At 39.7% G+C, this 22707-nt stretch overlaps 1 protein-coding gene across 12 annotated transcripts in view; it reads left to right on the forward strand.

The window, feature by feature from the left end:
- Nucleotides 1–22707, forward strand: part of INPP4A (inositol polyphosphate-4-phosphatase type I A) — a 110127-nt gene that overhangs the window by 69790 nt on the left and 17630 nt on the right. For 5 of the 12 annotated variants that reach the window (XM_082776801.1, XM_082776797.1, XM_082776805.1 and 2 more), the window contains exons 11-20: nt 1656–1786; nt 2137–2241; nt 2693–2801; nt 6223–6240; nt 8846–9029; nt 10373–10591; nt 13277–13553; nt 16742–16774; nt 20978–21150; nt 22541–22664. In XM_082776801.1, the coding sequence (XP_082632927.1) occupies nt 1656–1786; nt 2137–2241; nt 2693–2801; nt 6223–6240; nt 8846–9029; nt 10373–10591; nt 13277–13553; nt 16742–16774; nt 20978–21150; nt 22541–22664 (1373 nt within the window). The remainder of the gene's footprint in view (nt 1–1655; nt 1787–2136; nt 2242–2692; nt 2802–6222; nt 6241–8845; nt 9030–10372; nt 10592–13276; nt 13554–16741; nt 16775–20977; nt 21151–22540; nt 22665–22707) is intronic. The other 7 variants (XM_082776807.1, XM_082776798.1, XM_082776804.1 and 4 more) reach the window with 5 other exon arrangements.

The following is a 22707-nucleotide window of genomic DNA, read 5'->3' on the forward strand; positions in this document are numbered from 1 at the left end:
TCAGTTTTAGTGCTGTAGCCCAGAAAAGTGGAGAGCAGCTACATGAGCACAGCTGCTTCTGTCTTAACATTGTGGTGACTCCTAAAACACCCTTGGATAGTCGCAGCTGCTATCACTTACATAAAGCCTTTCTGGTCCAAAGCTCTTTGAAAGGAAATATCTAATGAGGGGGATATTTTGACTACCCTAATTATTTATGATATGCACATGCCCTGCTATCTTAGCCTCATAGGGTAAACAAAGAAGCTTGTTTTAAGCTGTGAATTTACTTCAGGAAGTCTGGGCTCAAATGCATGTTGTTTTTTTTTGAGTAGGGAACTGGATAAGGTGGTTACAATAGTATATTATGTAGAAACAGTTGATAGAATGAAACTAGAAGTGTCTTTTTCCAAGTCACTGATATGTATAGTTTACAGTGTTGCCTGTTGGCAAATCAATCTGAAACTTGCCTCCTTCTAATAATATCCTAAATAATGTAGGTAGAAATTATTCTGTCACGTGCTGCCTCAAATTATGTATGGACAGTTGATTAATGCTATGGATTAGGAATATTGAGAAAGCTGCAAAAAAACTTATACATCATTTTGACACATGATCTACTTTTCCTGTGGTAATTTCTGTTGAACTCTGTCTAATGCTGACTTGTTTACTTTTTCCAATTTCCTTATTCCAAGTAGCATATTAGTTCAACAAGGCAGTAGTCACAAGCATGACATGAGATAAACTGAATGTTTTTTTCTGCAGCACTGTTGGGGTGCACTATGTAACATAGGATAGCCATGTGTGACTGAAAATTTAGCAGTCAAGGTATAGTGGAAAAGCCAGGGGCTTTTCTGTTCAAATCTGTGGGGATTCAATCATTCTGTATTCCACCCAGAGTGAAACTTGAGTGCCTAAAATCCGGAATCCTAGATGAAGGCTTTGTTGGGTTACCTTATATCTTTCAAACCCCTTGTGAATGCTTATCATAGAATCATTAGGGCTGGAAAAGCCCTCCAAGACCATCTGGTCCAACCATCCCCCTACCACCAGTGTCACCCACTAACCCATGTCCCCAAGCACCATGTCCAACCTTTCCTTGAACACCCCCAGGGACTCCACCACCTCCCGTACTTCTTAAGGCTTCCCCCTTCCTGGCCTTGAAAACTGTCATGTAGACACCTGGGCAGCACAGATATTCCTTGTACCTAATGTCAGGTGCTTATCTCCCAGCTACAGTCTGTCGTAGCTCTGATTTAATTTAGAGCCATAAATGTTCCGTGGAGTGTCCTAAAAAGGTCATCATTGTCCCAAGTCACCTGACATGATGGCAGTGCTCATCATTTGCAAATCATTGCATGGTTTGATGGCTCCTGCAGAAGGTGGGAAGCTTTGTTTTTGACTAACACCTCGGGCTCCTGGGGAAACACGGTGTATTCAACCTGCAAAGAACCCCTGTTCCTTGGGATAGAGCTCACCAGAAGTGCTTTGAGACATACGGGGGGAGCATTCCCAGTTTGGTGACTGGGTTAGATAGGAGTGAGTTCACAATGCACCAGCTGAGGAAAATGCTACATTGCTACAATGGGAAACTTACTCTCTGTCAAGTAGACAATGGAGCTAAACACCTCTCTTATTTCTTTTTTCTTTTTCCTTTTTATTTTTTTTTTCCATAGGGTCTGTGAACTAGAAGAACTGGGAGAACTGTCTCCGTGTTGGGAAAGCCTTCGTCGACAGATAGTAACTCAGTACCAAACGATTATTTTAACTTATCAGGAAAATTTAACTGACCTGCATCAGTACAAAGGTCAGCAAGATTTCTTTTTCGTAATAAAGTGATACTTGTCAAACATGATAGTTAGTGCTTCTCTTAAAGTGGGAACCTAGAATGTTTCAGTTTGATGAGTAAAAAATACTAATTAGATTAATTTTCTCTATTCATTTTTTTTGGGAGGGAATATTTGCTTTCTATTCATTCTCTAACTTTACCCTTGACTTACAGAAGAATTTTGAACATTAACAGAAAGACACATCTTTTTATATTTTTTTCCTCTGCTTTACGTTCAGCATGTAGCCAATGATGAATGAAGCCCCTTGAGTATTTTAACATAGGCAGATGCAGAGTTTTTATGCTTGCTTTTCTCCTGCATTTCTCAGGTCCTTCATTTAAAGCCAGTAGCTTGAAAGCTGATAAAAAATTGGAATTTGTTCCCACGAATTTACATATACAGAGAATGAGAGTCCAGGATGATGGAGGATCAGGTATTTGTTTAAGTCTTTCTTCACCTTGTTCTTGTCTTTTTTCATAGTCAAGTTTCCACAAACTATAGTTCTGTAGTATTAACACTACTTGGCATTTGTATAACACTTTCTGTCCTTGGATTCCAAATCTCTTTGCAAAAAAATAGGTGTAGATGCAATTATCCCTGTTATACAGGTGGCATAACTAGATTTTGGAGTTAACTGTGCCCAAGGTGACATAAGCCAGCCTTTGTGCTAGGGAATGTATTGGATTAAGCTGCTGTGTCACTTCCACTTGTTTTGGTTTGTGTCAGAATAGCAAAGATTCTGATCATTATTTGCTGTTATAAGTTTGTATGCTTTTTCTCTGGAGTCACCGTGTAGGGTTATGCAAAATCAGGCCAGTTGTAAACACAACTGTTTATGTAAAGATGACGAGCTTTCATTTGTAAGTCCTTTTTGTCCATCTCAGATCAGAACTACGACATAGTCACCATAGGAGCACCAGCAGCTCACTGTCAAGGCTTCAAATCAGGTGGCCTGCGGAAAAAGCTTCATAAATTTGAAGAGGCAAAGAAACAGTAAGTAGAAATGTTGTTGTGTCAGCTGATATCTTGCCCTTTCCTAGCAGCCCATGTTCAGTGATTTGAAAAACCATTCCATTCTATGTTTTTGTTGCACCTCATTCAATAGTTCTACTATACGGTGTGAAGATTATTCTGTGTTTTCTTCCAAAGGAGGTGAGGAAAAAGTTTCCCCTTTATATTGCCATATTTGTTTAATGATAGCTCCTTACTAATAGTTCTTTTAGTGAAATCTTTATTTTTCCTGAATACTTGTTGATTCATTTATTTAGCTGCTTTAAGTGTTGGGTTTGAGTTTACCAAATTGTGGCCTAGAAAATTGGCCTGCAGAAGCTCTTCAGCTGCACTACATCGTGCTTTCAACCCACAGCTGTGCCTGATGGGCAAAAGCCTCATGGACAATTTGTGTTTATTGCTTTTCTAGCGAGACTGGTGGGAAGGAGCACTGGTACAAGTTTCCCATAGAGATTTTGGAGTCTCCCTCCTGGGAGATCAAAAGCTACCTGGAGATGGGCCTGGGCAGCCCTGCTGGAGCAGGGGTTGGACCAGGTGGTTTCCAGAGATCCCCTCCAATCTCAACCATTGTGCAGTCTTGAGAGAGACTGCCTGGCATCCACACCAATTGCTAAGGAAAAGATAATACCATTTGGGTCTGCATTAGTTTTGCTGCAGTGTGGAGAATTGGAGGAACAATGAGAGCAGCATTATACAGAGTCATTGTAGCCAGGGAAAGGAGACTTTGCTAATGCCCTTCCAAAGAAAGGATTTGTACTGTTCAGAGCTGATCTGCCAAGTGCAGCATCAGTTTTGGCAGTTGATAATGAGTAGCAACACCCTGTGAATATCAGTCAGATGTGTACTGGAAAGAAAAAAGTATGCAAAAGTATGCCTAGTGCAATTATTCCCAACTGAAAGAGTGTGCTAGGATGGGACTAGGGAAAACTATAAACCAGGAAACACTGTTTCTGGGCTGGGCTTGCTTTTCCCATTCTTTTCCCATTCAGAAAGCAACTACTGTTGCTTTCTGAAATATCTTCCTTCTATTAGGTACTTCAGTGGGCCTTACTCCTGCAATATCTAAATTCCCATGTCTTTCTTTTTCTTTTTTTTTTTTTTTTTTTTTTTCCTCACTCAGTAACTGAGCTCATCTATCTTAATTTCTATCTGGTGCTTTTCCTGTAAGTGTTACTGAACTGTTCTTTCTGGGTCCATTAAAACTGCAGGTTCCATATTTGAAGAATAACATTTCTGTGGTAGTATGCTCAGCAGATTACACAGGTTGTGGGCCCTTCTTCTGCTACTCTGTAGAATCAATTTGGGAGGAATTTTGCTTCTCCAGCGTTCACTTAGAAGACCAGTAACAGTAGTGTAGCAATTTATTCCTAGTCATCTAAAAGCAAGGAGGCACAAATAGTGTATCTACCCAGAGAATCAAAGTAGATTTTTGATGCAGCAGAACAGAGAATCAGCCATTCAATTTCAGCCAGGTTATTCCATTCAAGTAGGCATTTCTGTCTTGGAGCAGTTGCTACACTCATTATTTGGGAATGTAGGAAGCACACAAAAAATGAAGTGCTCTGACGTTTGAAGCTAACAAAATACGTTGTGAAAGACCTTGTGCTGTATAATTGAGCCCTCCTGTCATGAGCTTAAAGTGTAAAACCGTCTCTATGGGCTACAAAAAAAAATAAAATAAAATGAACAAGTGCAAAACAAATTCAGTTAATACAAAACAGTCTCTTCCATATGGGTAGGTGTTTAAAAAAAGCACACGGTGACACTCCCAACAACAACAGTCTGCAGAAATCTGCAGGTAAAGGCAATGTTTCAGTCAGGAGTGGTGGAATTCGTGTCCTCCACCTTTAGATATCTTCAGTGCAGATGTAAACATCTGAGCTAGTTTATCTTGGGTTGCCTCCAGAGTCAGCAGGGGACACGACAGATACCCTAATGTAAGATACCTGTGTGTGGTGGGTCAGCCAAACTCCCAGCTAGCTGCTTGCCATCCCCTTCTCACTCCAGGACAGAGAGAAAAAGGTAGGAAATAAACAGGAGTGGAAAAGCTTGTGGTTGAGATAAAGACAGGGAGATCACTTACCAAGTACTATTGTAGGCAAAACAGACTTTTACTTGGGGAAAATTAGCTTATTGTCAATTAGAACAGACTCAGATAGTGAGAAGCTGAAAGACAAACAGTAAAAGAGCATCTTTTCTCCCCTGCCTCCCAAGGCCAACCCCACTCCTTTGCTGCAGTCTCCTCTCCCCCTGCCCCGAGTGGCTCAGGGCAGGCTGAGGCAGAAGAGGGGTTACATTCACTACACCGCAGTTTCCCTCTGCCAATCCTTCCCCCTCACACTTCTCTGCTTCAGAGGGTCCTCCATGGGCAGCAGCCCTCCAGGAATACCCGTCTGCTCCAGCATGTGTCCTCCACTGGCTGCTGGAGATGTCTGCTTAGGCGCCTGAAGGACCTCCTGCTCTGACCTTAGTGCTTCCTCAGCTGTTACTCACTGATTTTGCTCCCTCCTTCTCTCTCTGCGAGATGTTATTTTCACCTTTTCTTAAACACATTATCCCAGAGATGCCACCAGCATGGCTGTGGGGCTTAGCTGTGCCCTGCAGTGGGGCCATTGGAGCAAGGGGTGGCCCCTGACTCCTTCTCACAGAGGCCACCCATGCCATGCCCCGCTGCCAACAGGGTGCCAGGTAAATCCGATGCACTTCAGTAAGTCCTGTTTCTCACCATGGACTGCACAAAGAGTCCAAGAGTAGCTAAGGTATAGACATCTAGGTATTAGGTGTCTGAAGTTAGGGGAGTTGTATCTAGACCTTTAGCTCTGTATACGTCAGTGTTGATTTTAGGGCCTATATTTCCAAGAAGTTGGGGTTTGGAATTGCAGTGGGCCCTACTAGCCTAAAAGACATCAAGAGTGAGATCCTAATTTGGATTATTGATTAAAAAATGCATTGTATTATGAATGTCTTGATAGCTAACTCAAGATATGCCAGTAATCTGTTCTTTCTACCACTCTGGAAATACGAATTTCAACTTGGCTGTTAATATAAAATACAATTATAGGATCTCCCTGGTAAGATAGCTCTTATAAGTTTTTCTATGCTATCATAAAAACACTATAGTAGAACTGAGTTCCATCTCCTCAATTTCATCGTTACATAGATACTGTTCAGTTCTTTCTCTTTTCATCAGCAAAATTGCGCGTACTGCATCCCCAACATCTCCCAGAACAACACATGGTCCCCTGGCAATCTGTGTTTTTTTTGCTTAAAAGTTTAATCGTATGTACCTGCCTTGTTGAAAAGACGACACAAATACGTTATTTCCCCAAGCATTTGTTTTGTTTTCTGCTTTTGGTATTTGCTAACAATCTGCTAATTTTATTTTGGTTTTTGTTTTTTTTAGCAGTTATGAGGAGTGTTGGTGAGTTTTCTGTTTCTGAGAGTTCCGTAGAGAGAGCTTATGTTCTTTGGGTTGTTTTATTTTCCTTTTCTTTCTTTTTCTTTGGCAGAGATCTGGTGTGTTTTAATGTGTGCAGGGCTTTTTAATGTCATGCATCATGGCACCCCTAATTGTGCTCTAAATAATCATAGCTGCTTTGTAGAACACAATGTGTGAATGAATTTCATTTCATCTGCAATGTTTGCTTATAATGAACAGCTTCCTGGCGCTCTCTGAGTGTAAGAAGTTAGAAAGCTGAGGAACAGAGCATGAGGATGTTGTACCTTTTCCTCTGTTATTTCCAGTGCAAACTCCCCAGAGAGAAACTTTCTGTCAGTGATGAAAGATAATTAGGATAACGCTACAGATTCTTGAACCTTTGTACCAATAGATTGGGCTTGGGTTATACTTTTGTAATCCATGTCTGCATTTAAACGTTTCCACTTAACTTTTGTTTATTTTTCTCCATGTTCAGTGCTACGAAAATGAAACGTTACTTAGTGGTTCAACAGTGCAGAAGTTCTCTCTAAATTGCTCGTATTAAAGGTTGGACCCCTAATTCACTGAGCATTTAAGCCAGTGTTCTGGCTTCCTGATACTGTGCAATGAGAGCTGTTCATTTGAAAAAGCAATTGCAGGTTGGAAGGTGAATTTATGTGAACTTTATGCCATAAAATTTTCCTCCAGTCATCCCAGCAAACATTTGTGATTGAAAATGTAACAACTCTAAATCAGATCTCAATACGCTGCATGGCCTTTCCTGCCAAATACATCTTTGTGCATGTCGTCCACGTTGTTGTGGAAAGAAATTGCTCAGAGGAATTGTCACTAAGATCACTTGTCCATACGGAGCACAAATCACATACAAAGAAAGACCTAAAAGCTAAGATTTAATTTGCTATATAGCATAGCAGTACTGGGCGGTGGCTGTTCTCTGCTCCACTCAGGTGGGTGACCAGAGGGACACAAACAAGGAAACTCTTTCAAAAATCCCTTCTGCATTATGTCCTGTCCTTGGAAAATGAATCCCCTGTCTTTTCCTGTAACGGAGCTCAAACAGATATGGGACTAAGTTCCCCCTTGCCTTAATATCTATTAAGGGACAAGAACTGGTATTTGTGGCAATGATTTCAAAGCATGCCTCATGCAACTCTCCCGTACTACCTCACAGAGACACTGCAGAAAGGAATGGTATCGCTCTAGGAATAGCAGAGGAATCCACATTTCCCAGAGGTAGAGGTCTGAGGCAACTGTGCCTGGAAAAGAAACTCCTCTCTGTGTAGTCCCTTGGCATTGCTCTGTCCTTCAAGCAGTGCTGAGATTGATGCTCACAGCAGGTTCGTCTGTGCTGAAACCATTTGTGAGTGGAAAAAAAAGAGTGTGATTAAGATAATAGAGAATGGATGCTCATGCTTGATGCCACATCATGAATGGGCATCATGCTTGTCACAGCTGGAGCTGAAGTAAAGGCCTGATCTTCATCTAGCTTTCCCTTTAGGGGAAAAGGAGTGTAAAAGTGAAAAGAGTGTAAGAGTGAAAAAGAGGTGGTGGGTGGGTTGATTTCAAATAGCCATGCCCTTTCAATAAGCTTCAGTATAAGTTAATTTCCTAAGCTAAAAGGCAGCTTTTGTGATTTTTTTTTTCTTTTTCCATCAGGTAGGATTAACTCAGCCTTTAACTGATGGGGAGATAGTAGCTAACTCATCTAGAGAGAGAGAGTCAACATCTGGCTTAGGTTAGGAAAGCAACTTCAGTAGGTGTCTAAAAAACATGTGAATATTCATCCTCTCCACTACCAGGTAAATGGTCTTAGTGGGCCTGCAGTGTACCAATACAAAGATATGTTTTACCTCTATAGTTTTATGTAATTTAGTAGTAGTATAGTTTTTGTAATTTCCCTTCCTAGATGGAGAAAGCTAGTTTGTTACAGCTGAGCCTGTGACAGAGTTTTACCAAGTCCCTAGTTCGGTGTAGTGAGGGTGTGCTCAGAGAGGCTAAACAAAGGATGGAGGCCTCAATTTGTGTTTGATAAGATTGTTTTTTCTGGTGTAACTCCAGTCAGGCCTGCAATAGAGGAAAGGATATGCTAGCAGAAGGAATTTTGTTAGTACCACACCGTCTCCATTACAGATCTGGGTGCCATGTCCATGTTGGAAATAGTGCAGGTTTTATTTTCTTTTCACAGCACAGATAGCTGTGTGGTAATACTGTTTTGCAAACCAGGCCTCAGTGAAGTGTCTGTGTTGTAAGCAGAGGGAGAATGGGGCAAGCTGTCATTGCAAATGCTGGTTCTGTCTCTGACAGTAAAATCTATCTCACACATTCTCATCAACAAAATTGTCCCTCTGGTATACAAGCTCTGCCCACAGTCACATAAGGGATTAGTAAATCTGCATCTGAGTGCTTTCAGTAAAGGCAGAGAAAGCTCTAGGATCATGTTCCTGCTGTGCAATTGCCCACTGGCCTTTCACTGTTGATTGCTAGCTTAGGTAAAATTTTGTTGTCTGCCATTAATTCCCCAGCATGCTACCATAATGTGTATACCTCTAGAGCAATTTTCCCCCTTAAATCCATCTTTCTTTTTCAGCACTTCAACAAGTTCCCAGTCTATAATATACATCCCACAGGACATTGTTAGAGCAAAGGAAATTATCGCACAAATCAACACCCTGAAAACTCAAGTCAGCTACTATGCAGAAAGGCTCTCAAGAGCTGCCAAGGACAGATCAGCTAATGGCCTTGAAAGAACACTTGCCATCCTGGCAGATAAGGTAGGAGAAGAATACATCTTCACACTGAAGCACACTTTTTTTTTATCCCTTCTTTAGTAAATTTTCTTGAAACATTTATTTTACATTTTCAGTAATGTATTGTAACATGCATAGTCCTAAATGAAAAATGAAAACAGACAAGCTTTTAGAACTTGCTGCATTTTATTTGGGTTTTCTCCTACTCTTCATACTCCTTTGCCTTCACCTCCTCTCAAAAGTGTCCTCTGTTTGCCTCTATTCACTCGTCCTATTCCAGAAATGAGCATTTTTTCATTTTCTTTTATACACTTTTCTCCATAACCACCTTTTTTATATGCTCAAGTTACCTGTCAAGCAGCAGCAATTGAACAAAACTTAAGTATATCAAACTCTTCTTCCTGTTCCACTGGTAAAATAAGGAATAATGGCGACAGCCTTTGCCTGAATTAGTGATGTCAATCGGTTATTTTTTGATAGCTGTTAACAGAAAACAGACTGAAACCACACCTGAACACAATCTTATTGACAGGGATAAAAACAACTACGGTTTTAGTGATGTCTTCTGTCCCTGAAGCAGATCTGAAGGTTGTAAATGGCAGGAACAGCAGTGACAGATCACCTTGCCATAAATTGTTCCAGTTGAAGGGAAATTTATACAGCCTTGTAGACCGCAAAAGATAATGTGACCCCATGTAAATGTATTAGTTGTAACGTTCACTCTAAATGACTACAGTGTGTATAACTAATCTGTGGGGTTTTCTAAAGCTGGACAAAGTCTGTATATATAAAGAGAAGCTTGTTTTCTTAATAGACAAACAGGCCAGAGTCTTTTCATATTCACATAACTTATAGAAATCTTTTAACATAACATTACTAAATAAGGAAGCAGATTATATTGATTCATGAATTATAACTTTTAGCTTTCCTCTTAAGTCCTAATTGCTGTGATTTGAGACAGGTTGGTGGGGCTTAAGCACGGTCTGTCTGGTGTGGTAACTGTTGTGTGGGCCATAAAAATGTCTGCATGGTGTTCTAAACTTTCATCAAATGCAGGGTGAAGTGCAAATAAAAATGTTAAGAATTGCAAATTATTGGTGAAATTTTCAGCAACAGCAAGGCTAGTATAGTAGTACAGACTTGGGAAATGTACCCTTTGTGTTTTGGTACCCTATATAGCTTTTTAAGGACATGGTATAAAATGATTTAAAGGCACCTCAGAGACTCCTAAACAGTGGCTATTTTCTTTTACAGGATATTAGCGTGGTTTATTTATTTATTCATTTATTTCTGTGAAATAATGTAGTATAAATCATATGCAGAATAATAGAAAGGTGTTAAAATTCGAGGGGTTTATTGCTTTTTAGACGCGGCAACTCGTCACAGTCTGTGACTGCAAATTGTTGGCAAATTCAATACATGGACTGAATGCAGCAAGGCCAGATTATATAGCTTCAAAGGCATCCCCAACCTCTGGAGAAGGAGAACAAGTGATGCTGAGGAATGATCAAGATACACTTGTGGCCAGATGGACAGGAAGAAATAGCCGATCTTCTCTGCAGGTGGATTGGCATGAAGAGGAATGGGTATGTTTGCTCAGTGGAGTGATGAATATTTTTTCCTATTTTATTTTAATTTTTCTGTGTTCTTTTATTTATAATGTTTGTAACCGCTCACCAGATACGCATAGGATTTTTTTTTGAAATGTATTTTTATGCATCTTACTCATCTACCGGAGGTACTAGTCAACAAGAAAGACATTCTCCATCCTATGTGCACTTACTTGGCATGGAGATATAAACTGGCCTTAATAAATAATTCTTAGTCTCCTAAACATCAGAGATCACTAAAATTGGTTCATGTTTTTTTTTTAAAGTCAGTTCCAAGGGAAAGTAAACAGCCTTTAAAGTAAACTGACCATACTACAAAGGGCTCTTACACTTCTCCAAAATAAAGCATATTTTGTGTGTGTTAGCTATACAGTTCAGCCTTCCAAACTTTTCCCTGGTTCTACATTCTCATCTAAATATTTAGAACTTGCTGTCCATCTCTGTTTTGATTATGAACAGCTTTGAAAAACTGTTTGCACAAAGAATATAAATGGTTTTCCATACCACACTGCCAATTGAAATGAGACATGGCCTGTGTAAATTCTGTCATTGTGTAATATAAACAGAAGTAAATTAAATCTCAGAAATAGTCAAGATAAATTAAAACAATGATTAATATTGTGCAATTCCACTTTAGAAATGAGATCCGATTTGTTTTCAAAATGCATCTTTGTTTGTTTTAATTGTTCTGGCATGCTTTGACTTAGTCAGACTCAGAATAATGAGATACTAATAAGGCCAATTCAGTTCATTAGATACTAATACAATACAGTAATTTTATCTGTTACTCTGATTTATATAGGAAAAAGACATTTGTATAGAATTATTATGTCATCTTTTTGTTCATAGAGTGTTTCTTGCTATTATTTCAATTAACAGTATAGTTGAATAAGTTTTTCTGCAATACAAAATGGGAGATCATTCTGAATCTTTGTAAGCATTCCAGAAACATTTTAGATAGTTTGACTGTGGTGTTTTTACCCAGCTGGACAGCTGAGCTCTACCACAGCTGCTCTCTTGCTCCCCCTCCTCAAAGGGAAAGGGGGAGAAAATACAATGGAAAAGTCTCAAGGGTTGAGATAAGGACAGGGAGATCACTCAACACTTATTGTCACAGGCAAAACACAGTCCGCATAGGGAGATCAGTATCATTTATTGCCCATTATTTTCAGGCCAGAACAGTGAGAAACTAAAAACAAGCTACAATATGACCCAGGAGCAAACTGCTCCAGCACGGGTCCCCACGGATGGGCAGCAGCTCCCCCCAGACCCCCTGCTCCTGCATGGGCTCCTCTCCACGGGCTGCAGCTCCGGCCCGGGGCCTGCTCCTGCGGGGGCTCTCCATGGGCCGCAGCCTCCTCCAGGCCACATCCACCTGCTCCACCGGGGGCTTCTCCACCCATGGGGGGGCTGCAGCGTGGAGATCTGCTCCATGTGGGACCCATGGGCTGCAGGGGGACAGCCTGCTCCACCAGGGGCCTCTCCACAGGCTGCAGGGGAACTGCTGCTGCCTGCCTGGAGCACCTCCTGCCCTCCTGCTGCATCAACCTTGGTGCTTGCAGGGCTGCTCCTCACTCCTCACCCTCCCAGCTGCTGTTGTGCAGCAGTTCTTTTTCCCCTTCTTAAATCTGCTCTCACAGAGGTGCAAACAACATTGTTCATTGTTTTGGCTCTGGCCTCTGGTCCCTTTGGAGCCAACTGAAACTGGCCCTTATCTAACATGGGGCAGCTGCTGCATTCTTCTCACAGGGGCCACTTCTGCAGCCCCCCTGCTACCAAAACCATGCCACATAAACCCCACACATATTTGTACATATTATATCTTTTTATTCCTTCATCCCATAGAATCATAGAATGGGGCATGGGTCAGAAAAGACCTCAAAGATCATCTAGTTCCACCCCCCTGCCATGAGCAGGGATGCCACCCACTAGATCAGGTTGCCCAGGGCCCCGTCTCAGTTCCTTTCAACAGCCTCTATAAAAGTAGCATTTACATTTGCAGAAATAACCACTTTAAAACATAGAGCAGACACACCCACTTTATCTGACTTAACAGGGATATTCCCTTCTTCAACCAAATTTCTAAAATGATTTTAAAATATTTTCTGCATTTATCTAGCTTTTGGGCTCATCCATGTTTATAAGGGAATGCCAGGGGTTTTTTTCTATCTTACTGTAGCTTTGAAAGGAATGGAGTACGTCAGCTTCTGCTAGCCTTTTGAAGGGAGGAAAGGCTGTCACTGAATTTTAATTGCTCTGGGCCTTACGGAAATACAACTTTAAAGGAGAAATGTAAACATTTGTCAGCAAAAGTGATTAGGCATTTCCTAGTCAAACATTAGAGTCTAAAGAATAAACAATAGTGCCAACTGGAAACGCGAATAAATGGTGAAGGAAGAGGCACTTAAAATTGTTCAGCAAATTTACTTTGAAAATAGTTTTGCAATTTACCACTCATTGATTTTACTACATGTTGCTGACTTGCTCGCATACACTATTTACATATACAGAGCTTTTGTGTGCACAAATGTAAGCATGATAGCCCAGAGGAAACTTTGTAGAGGAATTGGGACTGAAATCATTGGAGGAAATATATTGCCAAGGGATTTGTTACCTAATGTCTCTTCTTTTTAAATTGAGAAAGGAATGTTTTCTTTTAAGGAGAAAGTTTGGTTGAATGTTGACAAAAGTCTGGAGTGTATTATACAGAGAGTGGACAAACTTCTCCAGAAAGAGCGATTGCAAAGTGACAGCTGTGAAGATGTTTTCCAGTGCGACATCAGCTGTACTAGTAAGAAAGGTAATCGTGACACTCGTGCCTACTGGATAAATCCAGAAGATTTAAATGAGAGCTCATCATCCTCACCACCACCATCATCATCCTCACCACCACCATCATCCACACCATCCTGTGCATGCCATTCTCTCACAAAGACAAGTGCGTATGCCAGACACTGCTTCTCACTGCTGCTCTCTCGCTGTGCTCTGGCATCATTCCTACGCCTCTGTTACATCCTTCCATGTGTTTTTAGTTCGGTGGTGTTGTTAGGCACTGACATCAGGCAGAGAGGGCTGGTGGCGTACATGGAGCTGCTAAGCCTGTAACTTGCTTTGAAATTGTGATCCCACTGAAATCATCGCTAAATCTCCTACTGATGACAGTGACATTTGGGTGTCTTAAGCTAGTAAAGCAGAGGTTTGGGTTAGCGTGTGTAGCTTTCCTCTTGGCTTCAGCTTCTTTGCAGCAATCCAAGCTTAAAATGGTGAACCTTTATAAAAGATTGAGGAAAACATGAGAAAAGTGCAAATACTACTGCAACATGAATCATCCCAGCTGAACAGCCAAAGTGTAGGAGGGGAGCCAAGTAGTCCCATTTAGACTGAACTCAACTTGCATGAACCTACTGGAGTTTAATCTAAATTACCAAAAGCTGTAGCACTGAAGGACTCTATTAATTAGACTTCATGTAGCTGGAAAGTAAGAATTGACAGTGCAAGTTCTCAGTAGAATAATCCTAACAAAAATTGAGGTAAAGTGGATGCTATATTGAAAGAAGTTGCATATTACCATGAACATGCGAATGAGAGAGACTCTTATCAGTTTAAGGCAGCCTTGCATTAAATTTCAAAATTATTTCATTCATATATGTACTTCTTTGATTTACTCTCACATTCATTACATGTGGTCACTATGATATGACCACTTAATAGAGCAGGTATGCCAAATTAAGCTCTAGCAAGATTGGTTTGTGTTTTCATTTCCTTCTGTTTTGTCTTACGTTTGATGGCCCTTTGTCCCTCAGTGTCTGTCTGTGACTTCACGTCCATTCCATTGGTAATGTTGCAGGAAAGTTAGAAGGCAATACCTTTAAGAAAAAGAAAACAAGAAGAAAGTTAAAATAAATGTTTAAGTATCTTTGTAAAGCTCTTGTTACATGTTAATGTATGTTTTGCTTAGTATTTTAAATGACCATATTTTTCTAGATTAGACTGACATTTTTGTGTATTATAAAGGAGAGCATAATAGGAGAGTTGGCTCTTGTTTCAGAATGTGTTCTCTATTAATCTTTGACTAAATTTGTTCTAGCAGTTTGATACCTTTAAATGCTTTTATTTGCTGGCTAGTTTATATGAAGTTTTATATGTATTTATATAAAAGTTTTATCGGTACCTTATATCAATGATTACCACTTTTTCATTGTTAATATTAAAAAAAAAAAAAAAAAAAAAGAAGGAAATATCTGTTGTGGGTGATATCAGAAGCTTTTCCCAAGTCAATTCTATGTTGAAAGCAGAATAATCATTTTCTTTCCATTTACTCAACATTTACAGTTGGTCTTACATCTATTCAGGATCCTGACACCTATGCAATATAAAAGTGGAATTGGCTGCATTTACCTACCAAAGGTTTCCTTTGTGCCAAAAGTTTCTGTAACCTTTCCCTTCTGTGCCTCCAAAATGGGGGAAAAAATCTTCCCATTTAATCCACAGAACCTGGGAAAGGCAAATTAAGTCAAAAAGTGCATCAGACTTTAAAGCTAAGGGGCTCGGTGCTGTTTCCCAGTGCTACCAAAGCATAAGGGCTAAACCTAAAGTCTGACTGTTGAGTGAATGTAAAAAATCCTGGAGAGGGAATCCTGTTTCTTAGGTACCTGGTCTTAATGAGGAATTCAAATTGTAAATGGGAAGTTTACTGTAAGGCCAGAGGGAGCCAAGTTCTCGATCACATTCTCATCAGATTTTGTTCCTAGTCAATAGTCAGTATTTTTGACAGAGGAACAGGTTCCTATGAAATAATAAATAAATAAAGTTTTGCATTGACTCCACACCAAACCTGGCCTCTAATTCCCTTTCTGTGTCACTTTCGACAACTGATCACAGGAAAAATTGAGAGACAAAGAAGATCCTTTCTCTAAGTTTAGAAACAGAAAATTTTAAAGCTTTTCCTTCTCATATATTTAAAGAACTATCACTTTTTTGTTAGCAATTCTGAGTTTTGAATAAATGACACTGAGCAGATAGCAGCCAGAATTTATTTTTTTTAAACAATGTAAAAAACAACAAATCAAGATAGAACTGATAGAGACCAGGATGTTATTGTAATACTCTAGATTGTCTCTCTATAAATGGATGATTGTAAAAGAAAATGCTGCCTGAAATAGTAGAAAGAAGAGTTAAGGGATTTTGTTTGTTTTGTTTGCATATTTTTTCTTAATTTATTTTTTTATTTAGAGATATAGGTATTCATTACTTAAATTGCATGGGATCAGATAGCATCTTTAATGAATATAAGTTTTAATTTACTGAGAGGTTATCCCAAATTGTATAGGACAGCTGATTGCATACATAATGCATACATAATGCATACAATTGAATGTGATATATCTGTTGTTATTTTGGAATTTATAATTCATTGGGTAGTGAATCTAGATATAAAGAGGGGAAGTTTAAATCTTGCCAGTTTAATAAACTACTTCTTGTGAATGCAGGGATATACAGGGTATATATTACCCTTTTACTGTTTGCATTGCACTGTAGTGTTTTTTTTTACCCGAGAGCCTGTTCTTCCCACTGAAGTGACACACTCAGGCTTCACTGGTGAGGTTTCAGCCCTCAATATACAATCTAATTTTTGTGTTACCTTTCTTAGAAATCGTATAACAGAGATGTGTCTCAAATAGCATGGTAACAATTCTCTATTACTCTTGCAGTGTGGGTGCCTTAACACCTTTTTCTGTTAAGTGCATTGAATTTACTGCTAGTCTTTTGCTGTTCTGTTTAGCAGCCTTTCAGCCAGCTTATTTTGTAATTGCACTAGACCAGTGGTTCTCAAATTGTGCCCTGTGGATCTCTGGGGATTGGCAGTGCACTCGCTGGTAATCCACAGAGAGCTCCTGAGCTAGCAGGTACTGGCTTCCCTCCGAGTCCCCATCCTCGGGTCTCTCTGAGCAGAAACAGTGGAGTGGAGGAGGCAGCCCGAGCCCTCGGGGCCCACAGGTATCTGCTGAGCTCCTGTTCACCCAGTGAAAGTGTTTGAGAACCCTGGCATTGAGCATTTGAGTTGCTTATGTTGAGACTGTGTTGCTGCTCCTTAATCATGCATGTTGCCCCTCCATTTCTGTGCAGATTGCAGCCCCGCTCCGGAAGAATCTGGCCCAGGTATGTGCGTTCATGGCTTCTGCTTCTTCCGAAAATTGCAAGTTTTTGTTCATAATTTACAACTGAACAACTGCCTTGCTGTTAAGAATGACCATTTTCAAATGGTAATGCTCTGCAATATCACACGGCCTACCTAAAGATAGTGAGAAGCGATTATTTACCCATATAATAGTGCAAGCAGGTATCTGGTAACTTCTCAAGTGTGGGAGAACACTTGTTAATGGTCACTTTGGTTTCTCCAGTTGACATGTTTTAGAAAACTAATGTGGGTGACAATGATTTTCCATATGTCACTGAAGTCCGTGAAGGTCTGATCTTAAGGATCTTTCAGACACGTCCTTTCACATGTGCTGTTGAGCTTGCCTTTCTGAATGAGAACTCAAACAGAACATGGAGCCATCAAGAAGAGCGATGGTACAAACCTATCAGTATCAGGCACTGCAAATTTAACGTTTCAGAATACAGAATTTAGAAGATTTTCCTCATGCCTTTAGTCTTCTTTCCTCTCATTGTGCTTCTGCACACTGGTGTTACAGTTACAAGGTCTCCCAGCTGGATGGCTGTAATTTCTCCCATTTCAGAGAGGCTTAAGTTGAGTTCAGTGAAGGTTCAGTCGTCGACCTGTTACAGCGTGGGCTCCTGGGTTTAGTGAAACCCATGGGAAATAAAGCACCTGTGCAGGTGTGATTTTCATCCTCAGAGAGCCTATAATGAATAAAACTCATTATGTACTAACTTTTAGTTCTTGGAACATCCTTTTAGTTTTCACAAAATAGGAGTGTGGTACATAAATGAATACGGAGTTATTTTTAAGATTAAAAGGGCTCAGGTTACCCCAGCTGGGTACCCAGATGTACCCAAAACTGCACCTTAAACATAAGTGGCTGAGGCTGCAGTGCAGTGAAGCACTTCATGCTTGCTTCCCTCTGAAGTCAAATGTGACATGACTGTGCTCAAGTGAGTTGTCAATTACTCTTTGCTGGATTAGGGCTAATCAATTCATTAAATAAGTAAGCAATGTATTAAATAAATATTTCACTATTCTTTGCATAGGTGAGTCCTTGCAAGCCTGACCTAAATCTAAGGGCAACTGCAGGTTCCCAGTACTTTGATTTACAGATGATGGTTGTTTGTTTGTTTGTTTTTATTATGAAAAGACTCAAGATATCTTTGCAAGGCTCCGGAGGCCAGTTACTTTAATAACATTATTGTTATTCTGGGGAAGAGAGACTCTTAGGGGTGGAAGAAAGCAAAAACTTTTCCCACCTGCTTTAGATATTTGCTTTATACAGACTTATGTATTAGGATTTCTTATCACATCAACATTACTTATCCCTTTCCTTTGGACAGTGTATAGTCAGTGAACTTCCAATATGTGACTTTGTAGACTTTCCCAGCAGCCCTCTTATTTTATTTATTTATTTATTTATTTTTATAATGCCACATTTCAAAGTGTACATGGAGGTATGACTTCTATCAGCAGTGGTCGTAGGAAAAACAGCAAAGATTTACAGGGTCACATCTGGCCCTTATTTACTGGGCAGAATTTAGTTATAGCTGCCTGAGTGGAGACTGCAAGATTTCTCTTTAATGTACAGTAAAAAACACCTGAAGTAAATGACGGGCTTCTTGTCAGATTGCCTATTGCCAGTTTTGAGACAAAATAGCTTTTAGCATGAAGTAGAAACTTCTGATTAAGAAGTGGGGTTTGTGTTCAGGAGATACCAACAGCTAGCTTGGGGTAGATCTCTGTCTGTTTTAAATCTATAACAGCTTGTTGAATCTTCATCGTTTCAGGCCTGTTGCCAAATCATTCTACATATGGATCTGCACAAGGGAGTGTATAAATAGTTTTAAAATGGTCATAAGAACATAAGAGCGGATCTCAGAATGGATTTCACATTAGAATTAGTGCCTCGTGGTGTTTAAAGGTGCCATTGATTGATTGGATAGAAAATGTTCTTTCAATAATGGAAGTTTTGTGAGGTGAATTATGAGCAATAGACTGAAGAAAGTTGGAAGAATCCAAGTGGGCACTTACAGTCCTTTCAAATTTATTTAAATGCTGTCAATGAAATATTTCAACCTGATTTGAGGCTGTGAGTATAATTCTTTCTATTCTTGTTTACTGTTCATGGCAGCTACCACTGACAAAGCAATTAAAAGCAACACGTGACACCTCTGTGAAGCAGTGTTTAGAATTTTGTAGACTGATAAGGACTTATTTTTTTCATGGCCAGTATCTGAAACCAAGAAATGGATGATTTCTGCTCATTCCCTTAGATGAGCCATTGCATTGCATGTGAGTGCTGGGAGAAGAAAGCATCTAAAGATTGCTTTCTCTTCAGGCATGCAGTATACCACCAGTATACTTTGTGATTGCCACAGATAAACTTATCTTTCGAATGAAGTGCTGCCAGGCATGCTACAATTTTAAAGCTCCACTGAGTTAATAACTACATGCATGCATGTATATCCAGGCAATGGAATGATGATGTGCTAGATGATCTTTTCAGTTCCTTCTGTAAGTCTTACACATTTATACAAAAGCTCTTAACTGTATTAAGAGAAATGCTCTATTAGTATCATCTGTACTTTGCTTTATAATTATTTACAGGCCAATGCTACGGTGTCTGTTTTATTTTGAGAGAAGAACTGTTAATAGAATAGAAAAGCTGTAATTCCTTACCTGCTCTTTTGATGTTTCCTGCTTTCTTTGTGGCAGTGGAGCAGAGCCAAATAACTTCCCCTTTGTGTAGTTTGTAGGTATTGCTGTGCAGTTTATCTACCACATAACAAAGGGGATAGTTCTGTTAATCTTGCCAGTTATGTTTTTGTTGGCCAGTTTCCAAAGTTCCCTTTGTGGCTGGTTATAAAAAAAAAATATAAATATATATATATGTATATATATATTACTAGCTCTTAGTCCGGTTGTTGAGTCAAAATCACAAATAACTTCCTTTCAGGGGCTTGAACTGAATCCATTCATGAAGGTTTTGATCTGTACATGGCCTTGTTTGTACAACCTACCAGGCTGGGGTCACACATCTGCTGTTTGTGGTGCTTTTAAAATATAAAATGTAGTGTCCTTTGCTTTAAAAAGAGACATGTTCTTCTCTTTCAATGTTCTTTACACTAAAAAGAGAAAAAATTCCATTCTATTTTCTTTTTATATTGCAGAGAGAATGGATTTTCATACAGTATCTGAGTAATATTTCATACAGTCATGGAAGTAGGTTTTTAAAATTTGTAGTTGATTGAGACAAAAGGTGAAAGAAGGAAAGAAAAGAAACTGAGCCTCTTGGATATTTTAAGGCAGAGCAGTCCCTTCAGGGAGAATGAATGGCACAGAGTTTGGGGTACTAAAATAAGAGTTGGCAACCCAATTTCATTTCTTTGCTTCCTGTGTAGGACCTTGAGCAGAGTCACTCTGGGACGTATTTCATGTGTTTCAGTGCAAGTCAAGCTCATAAATACTTCAAGGATCTGGCTAGCTCCCATCTAAGTTACTGTTCTTGGTATTTTTTGCTAGCTAGCTGTAGGCCTTCAAAGCCTCCCAACAGACAGGGCACGTGTAAAAGAGTACCTACACAAGTTTTCACCTCTTTACTTTATTGCTCCTTTGCTGCAAAGTGAGAGAAGCATTGTCTTACCTGACTGAAGATAAATATCTTTAAAATGGTGAGGCAATTGATTGATACACCTGAGTCCACAAAAGGTTCAAAGGCAGAAATATCTGGGAGAAGTCTCATTCTTAGAAATGGCCAAGCAGATGTCCACATCTGTTATGTGATGGGCTTCGTACTGTCTGTCAATGAATGCACTGTGAAAGGGTGTGTATGAACATGTACACACAGCTATATATGCTTGTGTGTATAGATATTCATCTTTCTGTTATGCTTTCCAAATCAGCTATTGTATGGCCCGTTCTGCGGGCACAAATCTGGGAGCTATTACATGGCCGGGAAAGTCATAACAGCCTTGGAGAGTGAAATTCTCCATGTTTTCCCTGTGCAATATCCACTCTGTAAGATTAATTATTAACAATCAGGGAGTAGCCAGCCAGCTAAAATAAAATGAGCGCCACATGTGGATTATCAACAACTTTTACTTGCAATGGGAAGTTTCTTCTTAATGTATGTTGTGTTATTTTTGTTTCAAATAAAGTACTTACAGTGCTGTTAATTTTTTTCTTTCAACCAGGTGAATGGAGCGAAGCTCTTTATCCCTTGCTGACAACACTCACAGACTGCGTGGCCATGATGAGTGACAAGGCAAAGAAAGCCATGGTCTTTTTATTAATGCAGGACAGTGCCCCAACAATAGGGCTCTGCCTGAGTCTTCAGTATCGCAGGGATGTTGTCTTCTGCCAAACTGTAAGCAAGCAAATTTGCAGGATTTGATTACACTAGGACATGTGCTGGGTTTTTATGAAATATGAAAGATGGGTATTTTTGGAATTTTTCAGATCTGTTCTTAATGCTGTGATCTCCTCTCACAGACTGTACTATCCCCTCCTTATTTGTCACTTACATGCATTTGGCAATATAAAACTTAAATGTTCCCTGGGATATATATTCCCAATTTCAAAACAGATTGTGACAGAAATACTGAAAATTCTCCTGTGTACAGAAACAACCTTTGTCATCCAGTGCCACTAAACTAAAACCAAAAGTAAGATGTGAAAGAGCTTTAAAAAAAATCCCATGAACTGCAAGTACTCCTTTGGTTACCTTCTGTTGTTTTCAGCATCAAGAAAACCAATAGGACCAGCAGTACTTAAGGAGGAGAGAAGTGGGGAGGAATGAGTGCTGAGGTTTCTCTAAAAGTTCTGTTACTGGGCCCGCTGGGGTCTCTTTTGTGTCAGTCACTGACTAGCAGATGTCTGTAATAAAAAACCTTCCACACCTCATCTGCCCACTACACTTCTGCAGTGTGTCTACTCCCTGTGAGATTAATATCTCCTTCATTTATTTCAAACAGCCTATCTCTTGGACATTGTTTGGTAGGGTTGTTGTTGGCCCAAAATATAATATCTCGTAGAGATAAGTTCAGAGAATCTTCCTACACAAAGCCCACTTCATAACACAGCTTTTTTTTTTTTTAACTCAATGCTTTGAATACGTTTACTCATCATAAATATAACTTCAGTCACTTCTGTTTAATTCTGGAAGTCATATATATGTGTACATCACATCTGGAAGTCACTGTGGAAATTCCTTTTTTAACAGAAAGAGTGAATTAAAAAGAGTACTGGTTTTAGATCTTAGTACTAGATCAGTCCAAGGGCCTTGTGTAGAATATCTCATAGCACTACAGAGTTTGAATCTTCGCATAATGTGAACAGACATCACATTTTTAAGCTTTCTTAAAATATCATTTTAAAAAATCATTTATTCATACTTTCAATATTTGTGGCTTCGAGCTGGTAGTATTGCTTTTCCATCTGTAACTAAAGCAATTCTCCAAGGAGACTCTTTTGTAATTCATAAGTTGTAGATTCCAATGCAAGTGGTCGTGTCAAGAAAACAAATAGCAGCAAGTCCACCTTGGAAGAGCTTGTGAGATGAAGGCAGTGTGCCCTAAATCAGTTTTTATGAGTGTTTTGATTTTTGTTGGTTGGCTGTCTCTCTTTAGCTGCAAAGAGTGTCATTTAAGGTAAAAGAGCATCAGTCTGACAGATTTTATGGCACCTCTTTCTTATGTGCAGTGTTGTTTCCATTTGGGGCTGAAGAGCCTTTTTTGTCTTTGTTTTCTCTCCCACAGCTGACAGCTCTCATTTGTGGATTCATTATCAAGCTGAGGAACTGCCTGCATGATGATGGATTTCTAAGACAACTTTACACCATTGGCTTGCTGGCGCAGTTTGAGAGCCTGCTGAGCACTTATGGTAAAGGCACAGGGCAAATGGGAGATAGCAGCTGTTGAGTCAG

This window comes from Aythya marila (assembly GCF_965140915.1).
Source record: "Aythya marila genome assembly, chromosome: 1".
Lineage (NCBI taxonomy): Eukaryota > Metazoa > Chordata > Aves > Anseriformes > Anatidae > Aythya > Aythya marila.